General features: G+C 34.4%; 1 protein-coding gene and 1 non-coding gene across 3 annotated transcripts in view; both read left to right on the forward strand.

Annotated features, from left to right (window-relative positions):
* The window catches only part of STAM (signal transducing adaptor molecule), a 79,191-nt gene that overhangs the window by 50,748 nt on the left and 7,211 nt on the right, over positions 1 to 21,232 (forward strand). For both annotated transcript variants that reach the window (XM_055332603.1, XM_055332604.1), the window contains 8 exons: positions 1,499 to 1,589; positions 3,777 to 3,969; positions 5,602 to 5,696; positions 9,885 to 9,973; positions 11,723 to 11,810; positions 12,027 to 12,081; positions 12,643 to 12,796; positions 15,331 to 15,506. In XM_055332603.1, coding sequence (XP_055188578.1) covers positions 1,499 to 1,589; positions 3,777 to 3,969; positions 5,602 to 5,696; positions 9,885 to 9,973; positions 11,723 to 11,810; positions 12,027 to 12,081; positions 12,643 to 12,796; positions 15,331 to 15,506 — 941 coding nt within the window. The remainder of the gene's footprint in view (positions 1 to 1,498; positions 1,590 to 3,776; positions 3,970 to 5,601; positions 5,697 to 9,884; positions 9,974 to 11,722; positions 11,811 to 12,026; positions 12,082 to 12,642; positions 12,797 to 15,330; positions 15,507 to 21,232) is intronic.
* Positions 5,857 to 5,960, forward strand: LOC129514378 (U6 spliceosomal RNA). Its single transcript, XR_008665433.1, has one exon. It is a non-coding gene; the product is annotated as a U6 spliceosomal RNA (small nuclear RNA).

The raw sequence follows: 21,232 nt of genomic DNA on the forward strand, positions 1-21,232 counted from the left end.
GCAGAGACACAGGCAGAGGGAGAAGCAGGCTCCATGCCGGGAGCCTGATGTGGGACTCGATCCCAGGACTCCAGGATCGCGCCCTGGGCCAAAGGCAGGTGCTAAACCACTGAGCCACCCAGGGATCCCCCCCTCTAACATTTCTTGTGAAACCCTTTTAGTAGTGATGAACTCCTGTAGCTTTTGCTTATTTGGGAATTCTTTATCATTTCTTCAGTTCTGAATGACAGTGATAAGTGCTTTGTGTATTCATTTGACAATATAAAATATACTAATGTAGATATACATTATAATGTATTACAATATTATAATGTAGATATACTGTATTTTACTATAATTTTGACTATATTACCTTTTATTTACTCAATAATTATTTCTTGATTGCTCACAATCCATATTTAGGCACATATATTCTCAGGGAACATAGAGCACGGTTAGGGAGATAGATATAAACAGATAATTTTAATAGAAGTTGAGATGTATTGACTCTTACTTTGTGCCAGGCATTGTTCTATGTGCTGTGCATGTGTTAATTTGAATACTTTAGAATTCCAATTTTGTTGTCGTTCTTGGTTGATTTGGGTATTCTGATAAACATTTGTAACTGTTCACAGCCTATATATATATTTGAACCAGGTAGATTTAGGTTTTGAACCCATGTTTGCCTGACTCCACCATTTACATTCTTAACTACCCAGAGCATATCTTTTGCCTTGTTAAAAATACTATCAGAGGAACACAGAGGAGGGAGTACTTCATTTAGGGGTTTAGGAATGCTTCATTGAGAAAGTGATTATTTTAGCTGTTGACTAAAACTATTTAGCTGTTGAGTTAAAACTCAATAGGGAAAAATGTGGACAGAGTTACAGGAGCCAAAGGGGAGGACATTATTAAGTGTCAGAGATATGAAAAGTGAGTGTGTGTGCGCTCGCTAGCAGTTACTGGTAACTGAACTATATTGTCAGAATTAACTATTTGTATTTTAGTTTACAAAATAGTGTAATTTTATGAATATTATATCATTGTATATAAGTCTCTACTCCTAAAGATAACATCCTGCCTCTTAATCTGGAAGAAAGCAATAAAATATAACTGTTGAATAGATGGTTTAAATTTAAAAGCTTTGTTTTTAAAATAGTATTGCCTTCCCTTTCCCAAGATCTCTGGGAAAGAGTCTCTCTCCCTTTTTCTGGTTTTAGGATTTTTCTAATACTTTTTAAATCTCCCCTAGTCTGTCTTCTTTTGATTGTCTTCTTTCAGCTTCCTATCTTTACACAAATTTAAGAGAGTGCAATTAGGCTCTTCACCCTCAGTGTCCAGGTCTTTTCTCTCCAGTTCGAACTCTTCTCCTTTCGGAGTGGAGACTGCTCCATTTGGATTATCTTCTGCTTTAAAAATCTAGTAGATTGATTAAGAAAGCTCTTATAAGTTCTTAGATTAAGGAGGTAGGAAAATTTGAGAACAGTCTTCAAATATTGTGTTCCTGTCTTTGTGTTAGGCTGCAGATCAAGCAAAAGCAAGCCCAGCGTTGGTTGCCAAAGATCCTGGTACTGTGGCTAACAAAAAAGAAGAAGAAGACTTAGCAAAAGGTATGTTTTTAAGTCCCCGATGTTGGAAAGGTGGGAAGGAAATGGGTCCCTTACTTAATATTTGTTTACTGAGATACTTAAAAATAAAAGACATAGGACTTTATAAGCTAACCTTGAAATCTGCTTTGTGCCCCTCTTTGGTGTCAGTTGATACTCTTCTAAGACAACTAGTATTCATATGTCCTTTAAGTCTATGGGCAATACTGTTTTTATTACACTCTGTCTCTATAAACAATACTAAATACTTTTATGCATCCACCAAATATTTTCTGTCAGTAGTTATACCATCTGTAGTTTATTTTTATGCAACAGTATGTCTACGATCATAATAAAACATATAAATAGAATTCATTTATTTCAGCCATTATATAATATTCCATTGTACTGATAAATATATATTATAGTTTATTTGTCCTGCTACTGATGGATGTTTGGGTTTTTTGGTTGGTTTGTTTTTTTATTACTATAGTAAGTGGGCTGCGTTGAGTATTCTTGTACATATTTTCTTGTGATGTTTGGGTTTTTTGGTTGGTTTGTTTTATTACTATAGTAAGTGGGCTGCGTTGAGTATTCTTGTACATATTTTCTTTTATGTGTGTGTGTGTTTTGTGTGACTGCAACTGATATTTTGGCTTATGGGGGAAGTACATCTTCAACTTTGCAAAATAGTTTTATTCTTTCTTTTGCCATTAGCAGTATATGAAAGTTGTTATTATATTTTTTATCTCCTGAAAACATTTGGTATTGTCATAATTTCATATTTGTGATTCTGATAGGTTGGAAATAATGTCCATTTATCTTGACTTTTATCCCCTTGATTACTAGTGAGGCTGGTCCTCTTTTGTGTGTTCATTAGCTATACTGATGTCTCTTACTGAGGTGTTTTGTGCGTGTGTGGCTTTTTTTTTTTTTTAAGATAATGATATGTAGAAAGTCTTAATTTTGGATATTAAACTTTTGCCTGTTATTTCTATTATAGATACCTGCTCTTGATTTTTGGCTTTTATTTTGACTTTGATAATGGTATATTTTATCAAATGAAATTTTAAAATTTTAATCTAGTCAAAATATTTGATTTTTGCTTTTTTTTGTATCTTATTTTTCCTTACCCCCAAATCTTAAAAGGTACTTTCCTGTATTTCCTTATGATAGTTTTAAAGTTTTCTTTGTCCTATAGGTCTTTTATCAATGTAGAACAGAGATGGAAGGGATGAAGGGGTCATGGTTTGAGTTGAAAGTTGGGTAATCAGTGCAGATTACATTGCAGAGCCTGAGTGACATATGATGATAGCCTTTACTAGGGGAGGAGTGGAAGTGATAGACACATTTGAGGAGTGCCTGGGTGCCTCAGCCAGTCAGTCAAGTGTCTGGTTCTTGATTTTGACTCAGGTCATGATCTCAGACTTCTGAGATCTAGCCCCACCTGGGGCTCCCCACTAGGCGTGGACCCTGCTTAAGATTCTCTCCCCCTCTCCGTCTGTCCCCTTTCCCCCACCATAAGAAAAACACACATTTGAAATTTCTCTGGGGGAATTTGTCACGTGAAACTTCATTATAGTTATTTCCAAATCCACTTATTAGACTAATTACATAAGATTTAACTTTGGAGCCAAGTGCAGGTTCTTGGATAATACCTTTGATACCCTGATTTAGTTAAGTCTTCCTTGAGATTTGGGACTCTTGACTTCTCAATTGACTTTAGCATTTTGGAAACAGAAGCTATAGAAATATATTGAAAAGATGAAAGAAAATAAAAATATCTGTAACTAAAAAAAGTGGATTTAAGAGATTATATCTTTTTATTACCCAGAATAATTTAAATTTTATCCATTCAGTAAAAGTAGTCATTATGTGGGGCACCTGGCTGGCTCAGTTGGTAGAGCATGCAACTCTTGATCTTGGAATTATGAGTTCAAGCTCCATGTTGGGTATAGAGATTACATAAAAAAATAAACTCTTAAAAAACTAGTCATTATGCTGTTCAACTTTTTTATAGTTTATTCTTTAAACTTTCAGTTGTGAATGAATAAAATTGATGAAATTATTTTCGTTCAGTGTGTCAAGATATGTCCTACTTCCCAGCTCCACATTTAAAAGAATATATTTTACCTTCAGATACCTTTTTGTACTTCTTTGGATCGTTGGATATATTAACATTTTGGGTCTTTTTAACTCATTATTTTCCAGCTATTGAGTTATCCTTGAAGGAGCAAAGGCAACAGTCAACCACCCTTTCTACTTTGTACCCAAGCACATCTAATCTTTTAACTAACCACCAACACGAAGGTCGAAAAGTTCGTGCTATATATGACTTTGAAGCTGCTGAAGATAATGAACTTACTTTTAAAGCTGGAGAAATTATTACAGTTCTTGATGACAGGTGATGGATAATATCAAATTGATATTAAGTTGACGTTCATATGAAAATATATAACATTACTTCTGTGTTTCATATTATTCCTGTTGATTGCCATTATCAAAGGTAATAAGAAAAAATATTGATATAAATATTTCCTGTGTGTGATGGTTGCTTTGCTTGTGTCATATTGCCTAGATTCTTACTTTGTAGTTTAATTTTTTCTCATCTTTTCTTTAAATAGTTTTATTTTTTTTGAGATCTAGTTTATTCATTTTTTTTGTTCCATCTAATAATATAGATTATTAAATTAGTAAGGTTAAGATTTTAGATAATATACCACATATGTATTTGTATTTATGTGATATGTGATAAATACATAATATATTGAACTTATTTATTCACAAAAAATAGCATAATAGTATATCTGTGTGGAACAAATTCATTTTACATGGCATTATATATATACATTTACATTATTGGAGGTGATTCAATACATTGGTTTTCTTATTTTGTTTTAAGATTTTATTTATTTATTCATGAGAGACATTTATTCTCTCTGCATAGAGAGAGGCAGAGACACAGGCAGAGGGAGAAGCAGGCTCCATGCAGGGAGTCTGATGTAGGACTCGATCCCGAGACCCCAGGATCACTCCCCAAGCCAAAGGCAGATGCTTAATTGCTGAGCCACCTAGGCATCCCTGTTTTTTAATTTAAATTCAGTTAATGTATAGTTTATTATTTGTTTCAGAGGTAGAGGTCTAGGATTGATTCACCAGCCTTATATAATACCCAGTACTCATTACATCACATGCCCTCTTTAATGTCCATCACCCAGTTATCCCCCTACGCCTCTCCCCTTCAGCAACTCTGTGTTTCTGATGAGAACATCTGGCTTTTGACTCTAGTTTTATTTATGTTCACTCAAAAATTGTTACTGATGATTTTTTACTGATAATGAAGTACTAACATTTGCAAGTGGTTTTAAAAAATAAATTGTAAAAAATTTAGGTTATTCCTATAGTATCACACTTCTGTTGTTTTCTTGAGTAAAAGAAAATGAAGTTTGAGCTGCTTAGCTGGAAATTGCACAAAACCTTGATTGATTCATTCAAAAATGTTCATTGAGAGCTTGCTAGCTTATACTAGGCTCCAAGGGTACAATGGTGAACCACGGGATGTATCTGAGAGTGTTCATTGTGAATGTTTTATTATAAACAATGTCATCTGTCGTGTTGTTTCTTGTGGGGATGGGAATGTGCGAGTATATACAACAGAGAGCACTAATTTAGGAATGGATCTGAATTAAGAGCCTATCATTATCTTATTACAAAAGAATCTTACAGTGGAACTCATGAACTACCTGAAGACAAATATAGAGATCTCTCTTTTGGGGAGAAAGTTCACAATCTTGTATTAAATCCTCAAAGCATTTACCAGCCTTCCAAAAGATAAGAGCTGTGTGTTTAAACACTTCTTTAACATCTTTGAGGCTTCATCTTCTATTTGTAATAATGGTACATTCATTTTTTCCCTCATTAGATTTTTGGGGGATTCAAATCCAGTAATAATGCAAGTTAAACACTGTAAAAGGTAGACATTTATAGAGATAAAAATCTTTATTATAATCAGGTATTCTTTTTTGTTCCTCATTAGTGATCCCAACTGGTGGAAAGGTGAAACCCATCAAGGTATGGGGTTATTTCCTTCTAATTTTGTGACTGCTGATCTTACTGCTGAACCAGAAATGAGTAAGTATTTTCTAGTCTGTAAGTGGATGATAATCCAGAGTTGTCTTCTAAATAAAAGTTGAGTAAATTCAACTTTATGGAAAGTTATGGAAAGTTACAAGCTGAGCTAGGACTCTCAGGTGATAGTGCCTGCAAAGTGTTTATAAAGAATGCATCTTGTGTGCTTGCTTCTGCAATACATATACTAAAATTGGAGCAATACAGAAATTACAATGGCCCTTGTGCAAGGATGACACACAGATTTGTGAAGCATTCCATATTTTCGTATTGTATGTAGTGATAAATCATTAAATTCTACTCCTGAAACCAGTATTGCACTGTATATTAACTAACAGGAATTTATTTATTTTTATTTATTTTTTTTACTAACAGGAATTAAAATTTTTTTTGGTAAAGATTTTATTCATGAGAGAGAGAGGCAGAGACAGAGAGAGAGGGAGAAGCAGGCTCCCTGAAGGAAGCCCGGTGTGGGACTTGATCCCAGTACCCTGGGATCATGCCCGGAGCCAAAGGCAGGCACTTAACCTCTAGGCCAATCAGACGTCTCTAAATAAAAATTAAAAAAAAAAAAAAAGTGCAGCTTACTAGTCAGGTTATTTACCAGAAATCATCTAATTATCTACAAATTGAAATTGTCTACTAAGATTGTCCTTAATCAGATAATTGGGCAGACTGTGGACTTTTTTTTTTTTTGCATGTGTGTGTTTTGTTTTGTTTTTTTTTTTGACTGTGGACTTTTCTTTAGAAAAACTATATATGTGCCATTATAAATCTGCAGATTAAGAAGTGTTATGAAATTTTTGCATTATGTATTTTCATTTTCAGTTGATAAAATATGACTAGTGCAGTGTAATCTCCTAGAGAATTCTTGCTGTTCTAAGATTAAGGCCGTTTCTTTAGTGTCTAGCTCCAAACAGAAGCAGTAGCCTGTAAGCAATATAATGGCTTTCCTAAGCCTCCATGTCAGATAGTCAGAAGGAGCCATAACTAATCATGTAAGTACTTTTTTGTTTGGTTTCCAAACCTGGGCTATTAGGGGAAATAAACTAGGAAGTGGTGCATAGGAGGAAAAGTGATGTTATTGGCAGGCACAATAGTTGCAGGAGATGTAACTACTGATAATCTACCAAAATGTTGGTAGACAGTTCACTATAGTTTTTTTACATAATACTATACTTCACTGATCATCATAATGATGAGTGAGGGTCATCAAGATTAAGTCATAATCTCCCTCTATTTTAAGGAAACAGAAATATGTTCTAGTGTAGAAAGATTTCTTTTAGTGACTGAAAGATTTAGAATTTTAAGAGTTTTTATGTATAAGTTGGTAAGCTGTAGTTATCTGGCAAAATATCTCACCTCATCTAATTTTCTAGTGCCAGAAGAAGGGATTAGAGACAGTTATAAGCTGCAGGATATTTAGGTCTTTTTTAGTTTACAAGAATTTTAAGAAAGGATCTTTGTCTTAGTCATATTTTCATATCCAACAGCATGTCGTACTCTTTTTTTTTTTTTTAAAGATTTTATTCATTTATTTATGATAAACACAGAGAGGCAGAGATACAGGCAGAGGAAAAAGCGGGCTCCCCATGGGCACTCAATCCGGGGATTCCAGGATCACATCCTGAACTAAAGGCAGATGTTCAACTGCTGAGCCACTCAGGCGTCCCCATAGTACTCAGTCTTACCCAGGATACAGACTATATAAATATTTGTACAAAAGTGATACATAGATGTGTGTGTGTATATTTACATACATGTGTATGTGTATATATATATGTATATATAAAAGATACTTTTCTTCAAAAAATTTAGGAACACTTCACTTTAACAATAAATCAGACATTACTTTAATCTTTGATGAAATGATGTTGTCTCATAATTATTGCCAAGTTGTCTCATGTCATTTTATGACAGATTTATGAGAGACAGTTTCCTGATCCCCATTCTAGTAATGGAGCTTTTTTTTTGTTAGAGCTCAGAAAATATGTTGTAGAACCCATTTTAAATGGCAATGTATTGTGTGCCAACTTTTTAACCTGGGCTCATGGTAGTGATTTTTTTTCTTTGTTTTTTGAGGTTTGGGTTTTTTATTTTGTCCTCAATAAGCTATTGGGAAAGATAGAATTGTCTTGGACTTCTGTTCAAGATGAGATCCAAGATTTCCTATGGATCATAGCCAACTCATCTTTTCCCCCCCAACATATATCAGTGCAGCTTTAAAATGAGTGTTCTGGCTCTTCCTGTGTTTTACTTTAGACTACTGAAAAGAAGAGCAGGAGCAGCAGAGCTTATGTAATGGAATTGTAGTTCTTAGGCTTGGGAAATGAGTATTAGCATGATCTTCATAGCATTATTCTTTATGAGGAAACAAGCCCACTTAATGTTAAGTAGAAGTACCTGCCCTGCTTAGCTTGTTTTCCTTGTGGAAGTGTAGGAAGATATTGTGAAAAGAGTTTATTTTGTGTACCTATATAATACATACACACATGCATATGCGCACACACACGCATGCATATATAGTAATAGTATTAGTCCCTTTGCGAAAAAGTGCTGACAACTTGTGCATGGTCAGCTGTTAAGATGTCAAGCAGCCAATGCAGTGTTTTCCCAGTTCTACCTGTTAATAGCTATAAAAAGCAGAAATATCTCTAGCACATGTCTCTTTTACCCCCATGGGAAAATAAAATCAGCAGAAACTTTCTGTGTGTATATAGAATTTTACTGTATGGTGACTTGAATGGAAATTAAATTATCTGCATTTTATACAGAAGCATACAACACAGAATACATAAGTGGTATAGGTTCTTGTTCTTAGAGTAAAAAAATAATTAGCCAGATTCCAGTATGTGGGATGGTAGCACCAGATAGATTGGCATTTAAATCCAGGCTGTGTCATACATTAGCTTTCCCTTTGCAAGTGTTTTTAATATTACACTAGTGCAGCTGTTAACCGCATTTTTAAAATGGGCATATCTCATAAGATGGCATCAGAGATTGGGACGCCCAGGTGGCTCAGTGGTGGAGCATCTCCCTTCAGCTAAGGGCATGATCCCGTAGTTTTATGGGATCGAGTCCCACATCAGGCTCCCCAGAGAGCCTGCTTTTCCCTCTGCCTGTGTCTCTGCCTCTCTCTGTGTGTCTCTCATGAATAAATAAATAAAATCTTAAAAAAAAAAAAAGATGGTATAAGAGATTGATTTGGGGGGAAATATATTCTATTATGCACATGTAAAAATTAATATATTTCCTTTTCTTTCTTAATTTGCTCTGTTCCCAAACCCCTTCTCATCTTGATTTTTAATATTTTTATTAATACTGATTAACCACATTGGTACAAGGGTGAAAAATGCAGAAAAGAATTTCTTTCCTTTAAAGCTGTATGGGCCTCTCAATATTTTTGGGGAGAAAGTTAATTGCTCTATTAATCATAGCTTTATATTTACTAGTTAATGATATATTGAATAGTTTTAAAAGATTGCTTTGTTAAGCAAGAGAAATATGTGCTTCTGGCCATTGGTTTGCAGATCCCTTTATAATACCATTTTTATTTCAAAGAATAATGTAACTAAAAAATGCAGGCCAATTTAGTGGAAAATTCAGATCACTACCAATGTCACTTATAAAGTTCTTCACTGACCTGGATGTCGTTCTCTTACTAAAAAGTCTGAGTGGCTTGCCATAGAATGTATAGCTGACTTTAGTTCACTACATTGAAATAGCATGGTCTTTCAAATGAGATTTTTTTCTTTGAAAGGACTGGAAATTTAAAAGAGGACTTATTTTAATTTGCAGAGTTCATTTATGACTTGTAAAACTTTACTTTTGGTCCACCGATTTACTAAACTCTCATATATAGTGGGTGATTAATCTTTGTTTCAGAAACACATCTCTTATTTTTAATGAAGTATCTATTATGGAAAATGTAAAATCTTAGAAGAAAAAATTAAGAAATCTTTAATTAAGATTTCCATAAAATAAGATTTCCATAAAATAAGAATTAAGAATTCCATAAAATAATGTTCTCTTATTATTGCCTAAATCTGCAGTTTAATGATTCCTTAAATTGAGTCTCCCAAACTGAAGGGAGTATAAGAAGAATCCAAATTCTCTCATGCAATTTAAAGTACTTCAGGATAGATTTTTAAGTTTATTATAAGGAAAAGATAAATATTACATGTTTTGCAGTCAAAACAGAGAAGAAGACGGTACAATTTAGTGATGATGTTCAAGTAGAAACAATAGAGCCAGAACCGGAGCAAGCCTTTATTGATGAAGTAAGTGATTTCCTCCATGAGAGTGGTTCATACTTGGTATTGAAGTTGAAGTACCTGTTAGTCTTCTTTAAAAAATTTGGTTACTTGATTAATGCTTGTATTTTATGTTCTGAAACTCAAGCAATATAGACAAAGCAAAGATTATCCATGAAACTGTCTTCTCTAGTCCCATTCTGTACCTCAATATTTAAAATTCCTGCTTAGTATTCATAGAATGGGTTTATATGATTAATTCTTTTACTATTGGAACTTAGGTTGTTTGCAGTTTTTTGTTTTTTAAATTTTTTTTATTGCTAACACAACTGTTGTGAAATTTTTTTTGGATAGAATATATTTAATAGAATATGTGGCTTTTATTTGTGAAGATCAGTATTTAATGCTCTGGAAAGTACATCCTTTGTAACATTTTAAACTTATAATGAAAAATGACATGTCCTCTTTAAGATATTTGAAAGGATTTTATAGATTTTCAGGCTTCTTTGGGAGGAGCCATAAACAGAAAGTCTGAACTGTGTTCTTTTAGAGAGCCTGTAGAAGACTGTACTGAGAGCCAGGGAATCTGACTGATGGGGAGTATTATGTTTGGCCAGTTGGATTACATAAGAGGATATGTGTACAGTAGTCAGCCTAGTTGTCTGAATAGAAATCTCATTTCTCGGATATTAGATCATTTCAAATATTGTGTAATATTCTGTGAACAAATAAAAGTTATCCACGTTAATTGATTCTCATGTTACTCCCACTTCCCCTTTTTTTTTTTCTGTAGGCAAACTTCTGACACCACCCTCTTTAAGGCCATTTAAAATGAAAATTGTGAATCTTTTACAATGAAAAATAGTATCCATTTCAAGATACAAAATTCTTTTGACTTTAGAAGAGTTTTTTATATACTTATGTTGCTTTCACTGTCCAGTGACCATTTATCTCTCAAGCTGTTCTTTGCAGAAACATAGGTTTTGTTTTGATTTAAATGACTGCTTAGAATTGGTAGTCTTACATTATTTACCTAATGTACCTATGTTTAGTAACATAGCCATGTAAAAACCATGCATGGATAAAACTTAGTAATTATTACAGTATTATTTTTTGGTACATGAGATCAGTATTTTGATTTTTTAAAACTTACATATGAGTATATATATACTTATGTAATAGATATATTTATGTAATGATGGCTTCATTAGTTCCTTTGGTTTTTACAAGGAAAGATTCTGAAATAGATCTGAGTACTTGCTTTGAGATGCTTTTCCAGCCTTCTCACATGGGAAACCAGAGAAACCACAAATCTTCCTCCTTCCATAGCTGAGCTATGCCTCGCCAAAACAGCTGCTGCATTCACCATGGTAGAAAAGTAATAACGAGTTGTTAGTCACAAGTAATGCCATTTTGAGAGAGAAGTTACACCTGTCAACATGGCAAGACTACAGCTGCTCCAAAACAAAATGACACAAATCCATAAGCATGACATAACAGATTGAAGAACTCACACATTGTAAGTTTAAATATGGCTCTTTATTCTCATTTAAGAGAATCTCTGTTTGCAGTTTTGAAAGTAAGTAGGAAGAACTTTCAAGGCTCTGACTTCACATGGTATGAAAGAGAATGCACAGATACTAAATACATAAAGGCAAAATTGGAATCTCCATATGAATCACAAACATTCTCTATCATTAATTAATGAGGTGAGACCCTAGTGTTGCCTAAGGATTTATTGCTTCTCCTATTAACTATTTAAAAATACTCTTGTAGGACAAAATGGACCAATTGCTACAGATGTTGCAAAGTACAGATCCCAGTGATGACCAACCAGATCTTCCAGAGTTACTTCATCTTGAAGGTAAACTTGCCATTAGCCTTACACATAAAGAATAATTAGAGGCTATCTAGTGTTCTGTTATAGAATGGCTTTATATTTAAATAAAATTGAGAATTATAAGAAAAAGTTAACATTTTTCACTCCTCTTTAACCTAGTCTCACTTATATGAATATCCATGAGAGAGATGCTTCTTTTTGCTATGTTTTCTTATATTTCTTTAAATCTTGTTATCTTAGCAATGTGTCACCAGATGGGACCTCTCATTGATGAAAAGCTGGAAGATATTGATAGGTAAAAGAACACATGCTATATCTATATTTTTTATCTTTCCTGAAGTTCTTTTTAAGTGCATATGGGGATAGGTGTACTTTTTTTATTATTATTTTAAAGATATGCCAAAAGAATCAGTTCTCCTTCAGTTGTTTTCCACTATAGATATGGGGATTAGAATTAGACGTATCTATTTTTTTTTAAGGTGAACATTTATTTCACCTTAATTATATTAGTCTTTTTAAAAAAAATTGGTAATTTACTATAATCATTATAATGCTATAAATGGCATTACCAGAGCCCACAAATGACCTACCCATCTGTTATTTACTAGGGACACCTAGTTATTTCAAGGTAAAGTCAAGTATAATCTAAAGTTCTCCCAGCACAATACCATAAACAATTTTGGTTGCCTTGGAGCTAAAATATAGGGTATTTTCGGCCATAAGGTTAAATTTTTAGTAATGTCTACTTAATATTTTTGCTATTTTTATGTCTTCTTATTTAGAACAATGTATTATTTAAATAATACAATTGTGTTTGAAATTATTGTGTGTTTGAAATTGCTATGTAATATTTCAGAAAACATTCAGAACTCTCAGAACTTAATGTTAAAGTGATGGAAGCACTTTCATTGTATACCAAGTTAATGAATGAAGATCCAATGTATTCGATGTATGCAAAATTACAGAATCAGCAGTATTATATGCAGTCATCTGGTGTTTCTGGTTCTCAGGTAAGCTTTTAAAAATTCAAGCATGTCATTTTATTTTATTTTATAATATTTTAAGATTTTGTTTTAGAGCATGTGAACCAGGGGGACAGGGCAGAGAGAGAGGGAAGGAGAGAATCTCAAGCAGTATCATACTTGCTGAGTGTGGAGCCGGATGCAGGGTTTGATCTTAGACCCTGAGATCATGACCTGAGCCAAAAATCAAGAGTTGGACACTTCTTGATTGAGCCTCCCAGGTGTTTATTACGATATCATTTTAAGTTCTCAATATATTTGAGATTATTTGGAATAGCTGTGTTTTTGTAAGATGTGAAACTTTCTAAAAGTAATCTTAGAATAAAGTTTAAAAGAATTTTTTACTTGACAAATACATGTGTATAATACACTATTCCAAATATTCCTTTTAAAAAATTGCTTTTCTAAAAAAAAAAAAGCAAAACCAAAAAAATTGCTTTTCTTCAAGGAGATGCATCAGAATCACTAATCAAACTTCCAAAAAAAATTTCAGGTTCCTTGGCCCCACCCCAAACCTACTGAATCAGAATATTCAAGAATAAGGTTCAAGCATCTGTATATTTTTAAAACTTCATATGTAATTATCTGGTTAAGAACCACATTTTTTGGTCTGAGTAAAATATCTATTACTAAATTTTTCTGAGTATTTACATTTTAGGTTTTATAGTAAAATGCTTTAATCTGAGTTTTCCTCTTCCATTACATGAGAAGCCATAGAATATAAAATAGAGCCCTTGTCCCCTTTATTCATTGTAATCAACTATTTCAAGAGCCCCTTTTCCACAAACTCAGAGAGTTTACTATATAGGGAATAATTAGTCAAGTACTCCATTTACTCATACAGAGTATGAGTAACTGAGTAAATAAACTTTATGCATATTTTTTCTTAAAATGGCCCACTTCCCCTGAAATGAAGGGTCAGATTCTGGAATTGAACAGCCAGACTTGAGCAACACGGGGATAGGTGATACCTACTCATGGCTCTTGATTCCAGTTTGAGGGAAAGAACAACACAAAATTCTTGCATGTTTCGTTTGGAAAGTACAAAAAAATAATGCATTTGAAAAGGCTGGAATAGCTCCATTTATAATTAAGACCTTCTGTATTCTGATGTATGGTGAGGCTAGTCTCTTATGGCTTAAAAGAACTGCTAAGATCATTTTATCTCCTGGTGACTATGTTACTACTATCTTAACAGCTGGTAAGAATCTCACTACATAAACAATGGGAGTTCTCCTTGTAAACATATGAAATGGAAGGATCTAATTAATACAACAGATAATTAGAATATTAAGTTTAAGATTTTGGGCATTTAAGAGGTCAGTCTCTTTTGATTAAAGTAAGTATAGTTTATAGATGCATGAATGGTCAAACAATAGCCCAAAGACTAAATGCAGCCTCCCAGCCATTTTTTTTTTTTATAAACCTTTACTGTAATGTAGCCATTCTCATTCATTTATACATTGTTTCTGACTGCTTTCTATATGGTCAGAGTTCAGAGAAGCCCACAAAGCCTAACGTATTTACTATCTGGACTTTTGCAAAAATGTTTGTTGACCCCTCCTTTTGAAAGTTAGCTTGCTCTGTGTTTACTAAACTGTAATGGAAATACATATACCTATAAGCAAATGAAGTCTGTTGACTTGAAACAGTGAATTCAAAGACACTTCTTAAGCATTTTTTGGGGATTCCTTTTAGGGAAGTACTTAAAATATCAATATGGAAAGAGAAATGATATTAGTATAAAGTTTCAAGGTAAATTCCTTCAGTGCTTCTATATGAGATAAACATGAGCTTAGCTCATGTTTACTTAAGAACAAAAATCAGAAGCCCACGTCACTGAAAAGTATTTTTTTATTTATTTTTTATTTTTTTTAATAAATTAATTTTTATTGGTGTTCAATTTACCAACATACAGAATAACACCCAGTGCTCATCCCGTCAAGTGTCCCCTTCAGTGCCCGTCACCCATTCACCCCCACCCCCCGCCCTCCTCCCCTTCCACCACCCCTAGTTCGTTTCCCAGAGTTAGGAGTCTTTATGTTCTGTGTCCCTTTCTTATATTTCCCACACATTTCTTCTCCCTTCCCTTATATTCCCTTTCACTATTATTCATATTCCCCAAATGAATGAGAACATACACTGTTTGTAAAGTATTTTTTTAAATGCCTGTCAAAAGAAGTAACTTTTAGAAAGATTTCAGAGATTTCACTGTGTTCACTTTGTAACTGAATGCCTATACAAAGAAAGAAATTGGGATCCCTGGGTGGTGCAGCGGTTTGGCACCTGCCTTTGGCCCGGGGCGCGATCCTGGGGACCCGGGATCGAGTCCCGCGTCGGGCTCCTGGTGCATGGAGCCTGCTTCTCCCTCTGCCTGTGTCTGCCTCTCTCGCTCTCTGTATGACTATCATGAATAAATAAATAAATAATAAATAAAAAAAAAAGAAAGAAATTTTGGCATACCTATTAAAATCTTAGAAAATGTAAAAAAAAAAAAATTTTTTTTTCATGAACTGTTCTAGGTATATCCAGGACCTCCTCAAAGTGGTACTTACCTGGTTGCAGGGAGTGCACAGATGAGCCATCTCCAGAGCTACAGTCTTCCCCCAGAGCAACTGTCTTCTCTCAGCCAAGGAGCAGTTCCACCATCTGTAAACCCAGCCCTTTCCAGTCAGCAGACTCAGGCTTCTTACCCTAAGTAATTTGATTTTTTACTATTATATTACTTTTGCTTGGAGTTACTGCTATTATAACTCTTAAATGTCCCAAATCACCTGTAACCATAAGAGCTGCATGAGTAAAACCTAGGATAGATGCCATCACTTAATACCAGATGGTCAGCCCTGTTTGTGGTGATGAGTGGGTTTTATATGAACCTCTGCAGTATTGCATTACTGACCAGCAAGCTAGTCTTCTGTCTTACTACTCACTGAACTGCTATATTCAGGTCTTGGTTCTGTATTTTTAAAATTTCTTATAATTTTTCTTTTTATCTAGGTGAAATTGGCATATAAACTTACATAAGTTTCAGATGTACATTTTAATTCTTTATCTGTATGTGCTTTAAAGTGATTGCTTCTAAAAGTCTAGTTACATCCATCCATCACCATTCATTTTACTTCCTTCACCCATTCCACCCGTCCCCTCGCCCTCTTTTTCTCTGGTAACATCCAGTTTTCTTTGTGGGTTTGGTTTGGTTTGGCTTGGCTTGGCTGTTGTGGTGTTTTTTTGTTTGTTTGTTTGTTTTTAGATTCCACATTTGAGTGAAATCATACACTATTTGTCTTTCTCTATATGACTTATTTCACTTAGCATAACATAATACTTTTAACGTCTCAAATGGCAAGACTTCTTTACTCCTGAGTAAGTATATGTATACTACATACAGTACTGTATACACACACAAAGGCATATGCCACACATCTTTATCGATTAATTTGTCAGTGGACATTTTGATTATTTCCATTTCTTGGTTCTTGTAAATAAACTTACAGTGAACACAAGGTTGAATATATCTTTTCGAATCAATATTTTTGTATTCCTCAGATAATACCCAGAAGGGGAACAGCTGAATCATATAGTCATTCTATTTTTAATTTTTTTAGGGAATATCCATACTGTTGGCTACACCACTTTACATCCCCACCACAGTGTATGATGGTTCCCTTTTTTGTACTGCCTTATCAATACTTATTTCTTGTCTTTTCGATAATACCCATTTTAATTGGTGTGAGAGGATATCTCATTGTGATTTTTATTTGCATTTCCATAATTACTGATGTGGAATGAATATTTTTCCTGTGTCTGTTGGCCATTTTTATGTCTTCTTTGGAAAAATGTTTATTCAGATCATCTGCCCACTTTTTAAATTGGCTTTTCTCTTCCTTTGTTGAGTTATGTGAATTCTTTATATATCTTGGATATTAATCCCCTGTCAGATATATGATTTGCAAAAACTTTCTCCCATTCAGTAGGTTACCTTTTTTTTTTTTTACCTTTTCATTTTAATGATGGTTACTTCTGTGCAGAAGCTTTTTATTTTGTTATAATCCCATTCATTTATTTTTTTCTTTTATTTCACTTGCCTTTAGAGTCAGATCCCCAGAGATATTGCCAAGACTGATGTCAAAGAGCTTATTACTCCTGTGTTTACTTCTAGGAAATTTATGGTGATCAAGTTTTATTTATTTATTTATTTATTTATTTATTTATTTATTTATTTATTTAGTGATCAAGTTTTATATTCAAGTCTTTAATCCATTTTTTTAAAAGATTTTATTTATTTATTGATGAGAGACAGAGAGAAAGAGGCAGAGACATAGGCAGAGGGAGAAGCAGGCTCCACCCAGGAAGTGTGATGCAGGATTGGATCCCCGGATTCCAGGATCATGCCCCAAGCCAAAGGCAGATGCTCAACCACTGAGCCACCAGCATCCCAGTTTTGAATTAATTTTTGTGTATGGTATAAGCTGGTAGCCTAGTTTCATTCTTTTGCATTTGGCTGTCTAGTATCGCTGACACCATTTACTGAAGATGCATCCTTCTTTTACAGTGTACGTTCTTGGCTTTTTTGTTGTAAGTTAATTGTCCTTGTGTATAGGTGTAATTCTGAGCTTTCAGTTCTGTCCCACTGATTTCTGTGTCTCTTTTTATACTGATACTGCACTGTTTTGGTTTTTGTAGTTTTGTAGTATAGTTTGAAATCAGGGAGCATGATATCTCCAGCTTTGTTGTTTCTCAAGATTTCTTTGGCTATACAGGACTTCTTTGGTTCCATACAAATTTTAGAACTGTTTGTTCTAGATCTGTGAAAAATGCCCTTGGAATTTCAATAGAGATTGTAATGAATCTGTAGATGGCTTTGGATAGTATGGAGACTTAACAATATTAATTCTCCTAACACGTGAGCACAGAATATTTTTCCATTTATTTGTGTCATCTTTAATTTCTTTCATCATGCCTTATAGTTTTCTGTACAGGTCTTTCACCTTCTTGGTTAAATTCTTTTCTAGATATCTTATTCTTTTTGATGTAGCTATAAGTAGGATTATTTTCTTAGTTTCTCTTTCTAATAAGTCATTAGTGTATAAGAAATGCCACAATTCTGTATATTGATTTTGTGTGTTTACAAAATCTTCAAGCATTTTTGACCACTGGATTCATGTATTCTAACAATTTTTTGGTGGTGTCTTTTGGCTTATCTACATATAGTATCCTATCATCATCTGCAAATGATAGTTTTACTTCTTTACCATTTGGATGCATTTCCTTTCCTTTTTCCTTTTCCTTTTCCCTTTCTTTTTTCTTTTCTTTCCCTTCCTTCTTTTTTTTTTTTTTGGGCTTAATTGCTGTGGCTAGGACTTCGAATAGTATGCGGAATAAAAGTGGCTAGAGTGGGCATCGTTGTCTTGTTCCTGATCTTAGAAGAAAAGCTTTCTTCAGCCTTTTCCTTTGGGTATAGTGTTACTGTGGCTGTGTCATTATGTCTTTTCTTATGTCAGTAATGGTCCCTCTGTATGGATACTGTATTTCATCAAATGCTTTTCTGCATCTATGAAAATGATACAATTAAAAAAAATTTTTTTTGAGTGAGGGAGGGGGTGTTGATGGGAGGCATAAAGGGAGTGCTAGAATCTTAAGCAGGCTTCATGCTGGCGCTGGATCCAAGACCCTGAGATCATGACCTTAGCCGAAATTAGGAGTTGGGCCTTAACCCATAGAGCCACCGAGGTGCACCTGAAATGATCGTGATTTTTATCCTTAGTTTTGTTAAAGTAGTATATCATGTTGTTTGATTTGTGGTTATTGAGACATACTTGCATTTCTGGAATAAATACCACTTGGTATCATAGTATATGATCCTTTTAATATATTGATGAATTTGGTTTGCTAATATTTTGCTGAGGATTTTTGCATCAGTGTTCATCAGTGATAGGCTTGTAATTAGTGTGTGTGTGTGTGTGTGTGTGTGTGTGTGTGTGGTTGGTTGGTTTCCTTATCTGGTTTTGGTATGGGGGGGCGGGTAAGGCTGGCATTATAAATTGATTTTTGGAAGTATTCTCTCCTTTTCAGTTTTTTGGAAGAGTTGGAGAAGTATAGGTATTAAATTTTCTTTATGTTTGCTAGAATTCATCAGTGAAGCTGTTTGGTCTTAGACTTCTGTTTGTTGAGAGGTTTTTTATTGCTGATTCCATCTTACTACTATTAATCGGTCTACTCCGATTTTCTGTTTTTCTGTGATTCACTTGTAGAAGATTATTTCAAGTAACTTCCATTTTTTTCTAGATTTTCCAGTTTGTTGACATATGTTTGTAGTAGTTGCTGCTTATCCTTTGTATTTTTGTGCTGTCAGTCCAAACTCTTTTCATTTCTGATTTTGTTTATTAGATCCTTCTCTTTCTCTTGGTTCATCTAAGGTTTGAGTTTATCTAATTATTGCGGTTATAGTTAATTTTACTATTTTTGTATTTTTTTTTAAAGATTTTATTTATTCATGAGAGACACAGAGAGAGAGGCAGAGACAGAGGCTGAGGAGGAGCAGGCTGCATGCAAGGAGCCCGATGTGGGACTTGATCCCAGGATTCCAGGATCACTCCCTGAGTCAAAAAAGGCAGGCACTCAACTGCTGAGCCACTCAGGCATCCCCTATTTTTGTATTTTAATCTTCCTAGTTGTATAAGTGATTTTTTCTACCTTTACTCTATATTTACTTTTTCCAATGAGATTTTTACTTTTGTATGTTTTCTTCTTATTAGTGCCTTTTCTTTTCAGGTTAAAGTCATCTCCTTAACATTTGTTGTAAAACCAAGTTTAGTGGTGATGAATTTCTTTAGCTTTTGCTTATCTAGAAAACTTTTCATCTCTCCTTCAATTCTGAATGATAATCTTGCTGGGTAGAGAATTATTTATTGTAGTGTTTTTTCTCTTAGCACTATGAATACTGTCTTCTGTTTCTGCTGAAAAATCTGCTGATAGCCTTATGGGGGGTTCTCTTGTATGAAATAACTTTTTTTTTTCTCTTGTTGCTTTTAGGATTTTCTCTTTATCTTTCACTTTCACCATTTTAATTATAACATGTCCCGGTGTAGATCTTTTGGGTTCATATTCTTGGGCACTCTCTTAAGCTTCTTGGACCTGTGTGTTCATTTCATTCTCCAGATAGGGAAATTTTCAGCTATTCTTTCTTCAAATAAGTTTTTTGGTATTTTCTTTCTGTCTCCTCTTTATGGGACCCCATAATGAGAATGCTATTCTTGGTATTTTACTAAAGGTTTTCTTTTCATTCTTTTTTTCTATTCCTTCTGGATGAATTCTCATTGTTTTGTATTCCAATTTTGGATTCACCCAGCCTGCTTTTGTACCTCTCCAGTATATTTTTCGGTTCAGTTATTGTATTTTTCATTTCTGTAACTTTTGTTGGGTACTTTCTTATATTTTCTATCTCTCTGTTGAAGATATCACTGTTCACCCATTCTTCTGGGTGTGATGAACTTCTTTATGACCATTACTTTAATTCTGTCAGATTGCTTATTGCTCTTTCATTAATGTCTTTTTCTGGTATTTTTTTCCATGTTCTTTCATTGGAACATACTCCTCTGTTTCTTCTTTTGGCCTAACTCTGTTTATTTCTTTGTATTAGGTAAATTAACTACCTGTGTCAATCTTGAAAGAGTGACCTTGTGTAGTAAATAGCATATAGAACACAGAAGCATAATCCCGTCTGAGCAGAGCTAGATGCTCATAGGATGTCCCCTCTGTAGATTGTACATACTTCTCTGCTGTGTCAGGGCCCAGTCTGGGGTGTGGAGGTGGGTGGGGCTGGTGCCTGATTGGGCTGTGCCTCACAGATGTGCTGTGTCAGGGTGGTAGGTGGGGCTGTTGTCCTGGCATGACGGTTCCTCATGGTTGTGCTGTGGTTGTGGGCAGAGTTCTCCACTGGACATGACTACTGGCTCTAGCAGGTTAAAAGGACAGTTCCAACATGGTACTTGCTAACACAGACATTGGCAAGGTACAGTGAGGTCACTAATATGGCTCATACCAGTATCTGTGTTCCTGAAGAAAGTCCCAGCAGTTTCCTGCTTCTCTGGCAGGCACTTCAAGATTAGTAAGTGGTTCTTGTTTACATATGGTCTAGGCACTTTTCAAATTGGTATTGTAGTGCTGGATTTTGAGTGAGTCTGCATGGCTAGCCCTTTAAGAACAAGTTCTTTGTGCCCTATAGTCTGTGTTTTTCCTGGATAGAAGTGCCTTAGGTTTTCAAAGCCCAACATTTTGGGGAGTCCCCTCATGCAGGATCTAAAGGTTAATTTCTCCTCAGGGAAAATGTATATATATTTGAGATCTCTCTCAATTGTAGATCAAAGTGCCTGGGATGGTTTTTTTTTTTTTTTTTTTTTTTTTGTCCACATGGTCTGCCTCTCC

This window comes from Nyctereutes procyonoides, unplaced genomic scaffold, assembly GCF_905146905.1.
Source record: "Nyctereutes procyonoides isolate TBG_1078 unplaced genomic scaffold, NYPRO_anot_genome, whole genome shotgun sequence".
Classification (NCBI taxonomy): Eukaryota; Metazoa; Chordata; class Mammalia; order Carnivora; family Canidae; genus Nyctereutes; species Nyctereutes procyonoides.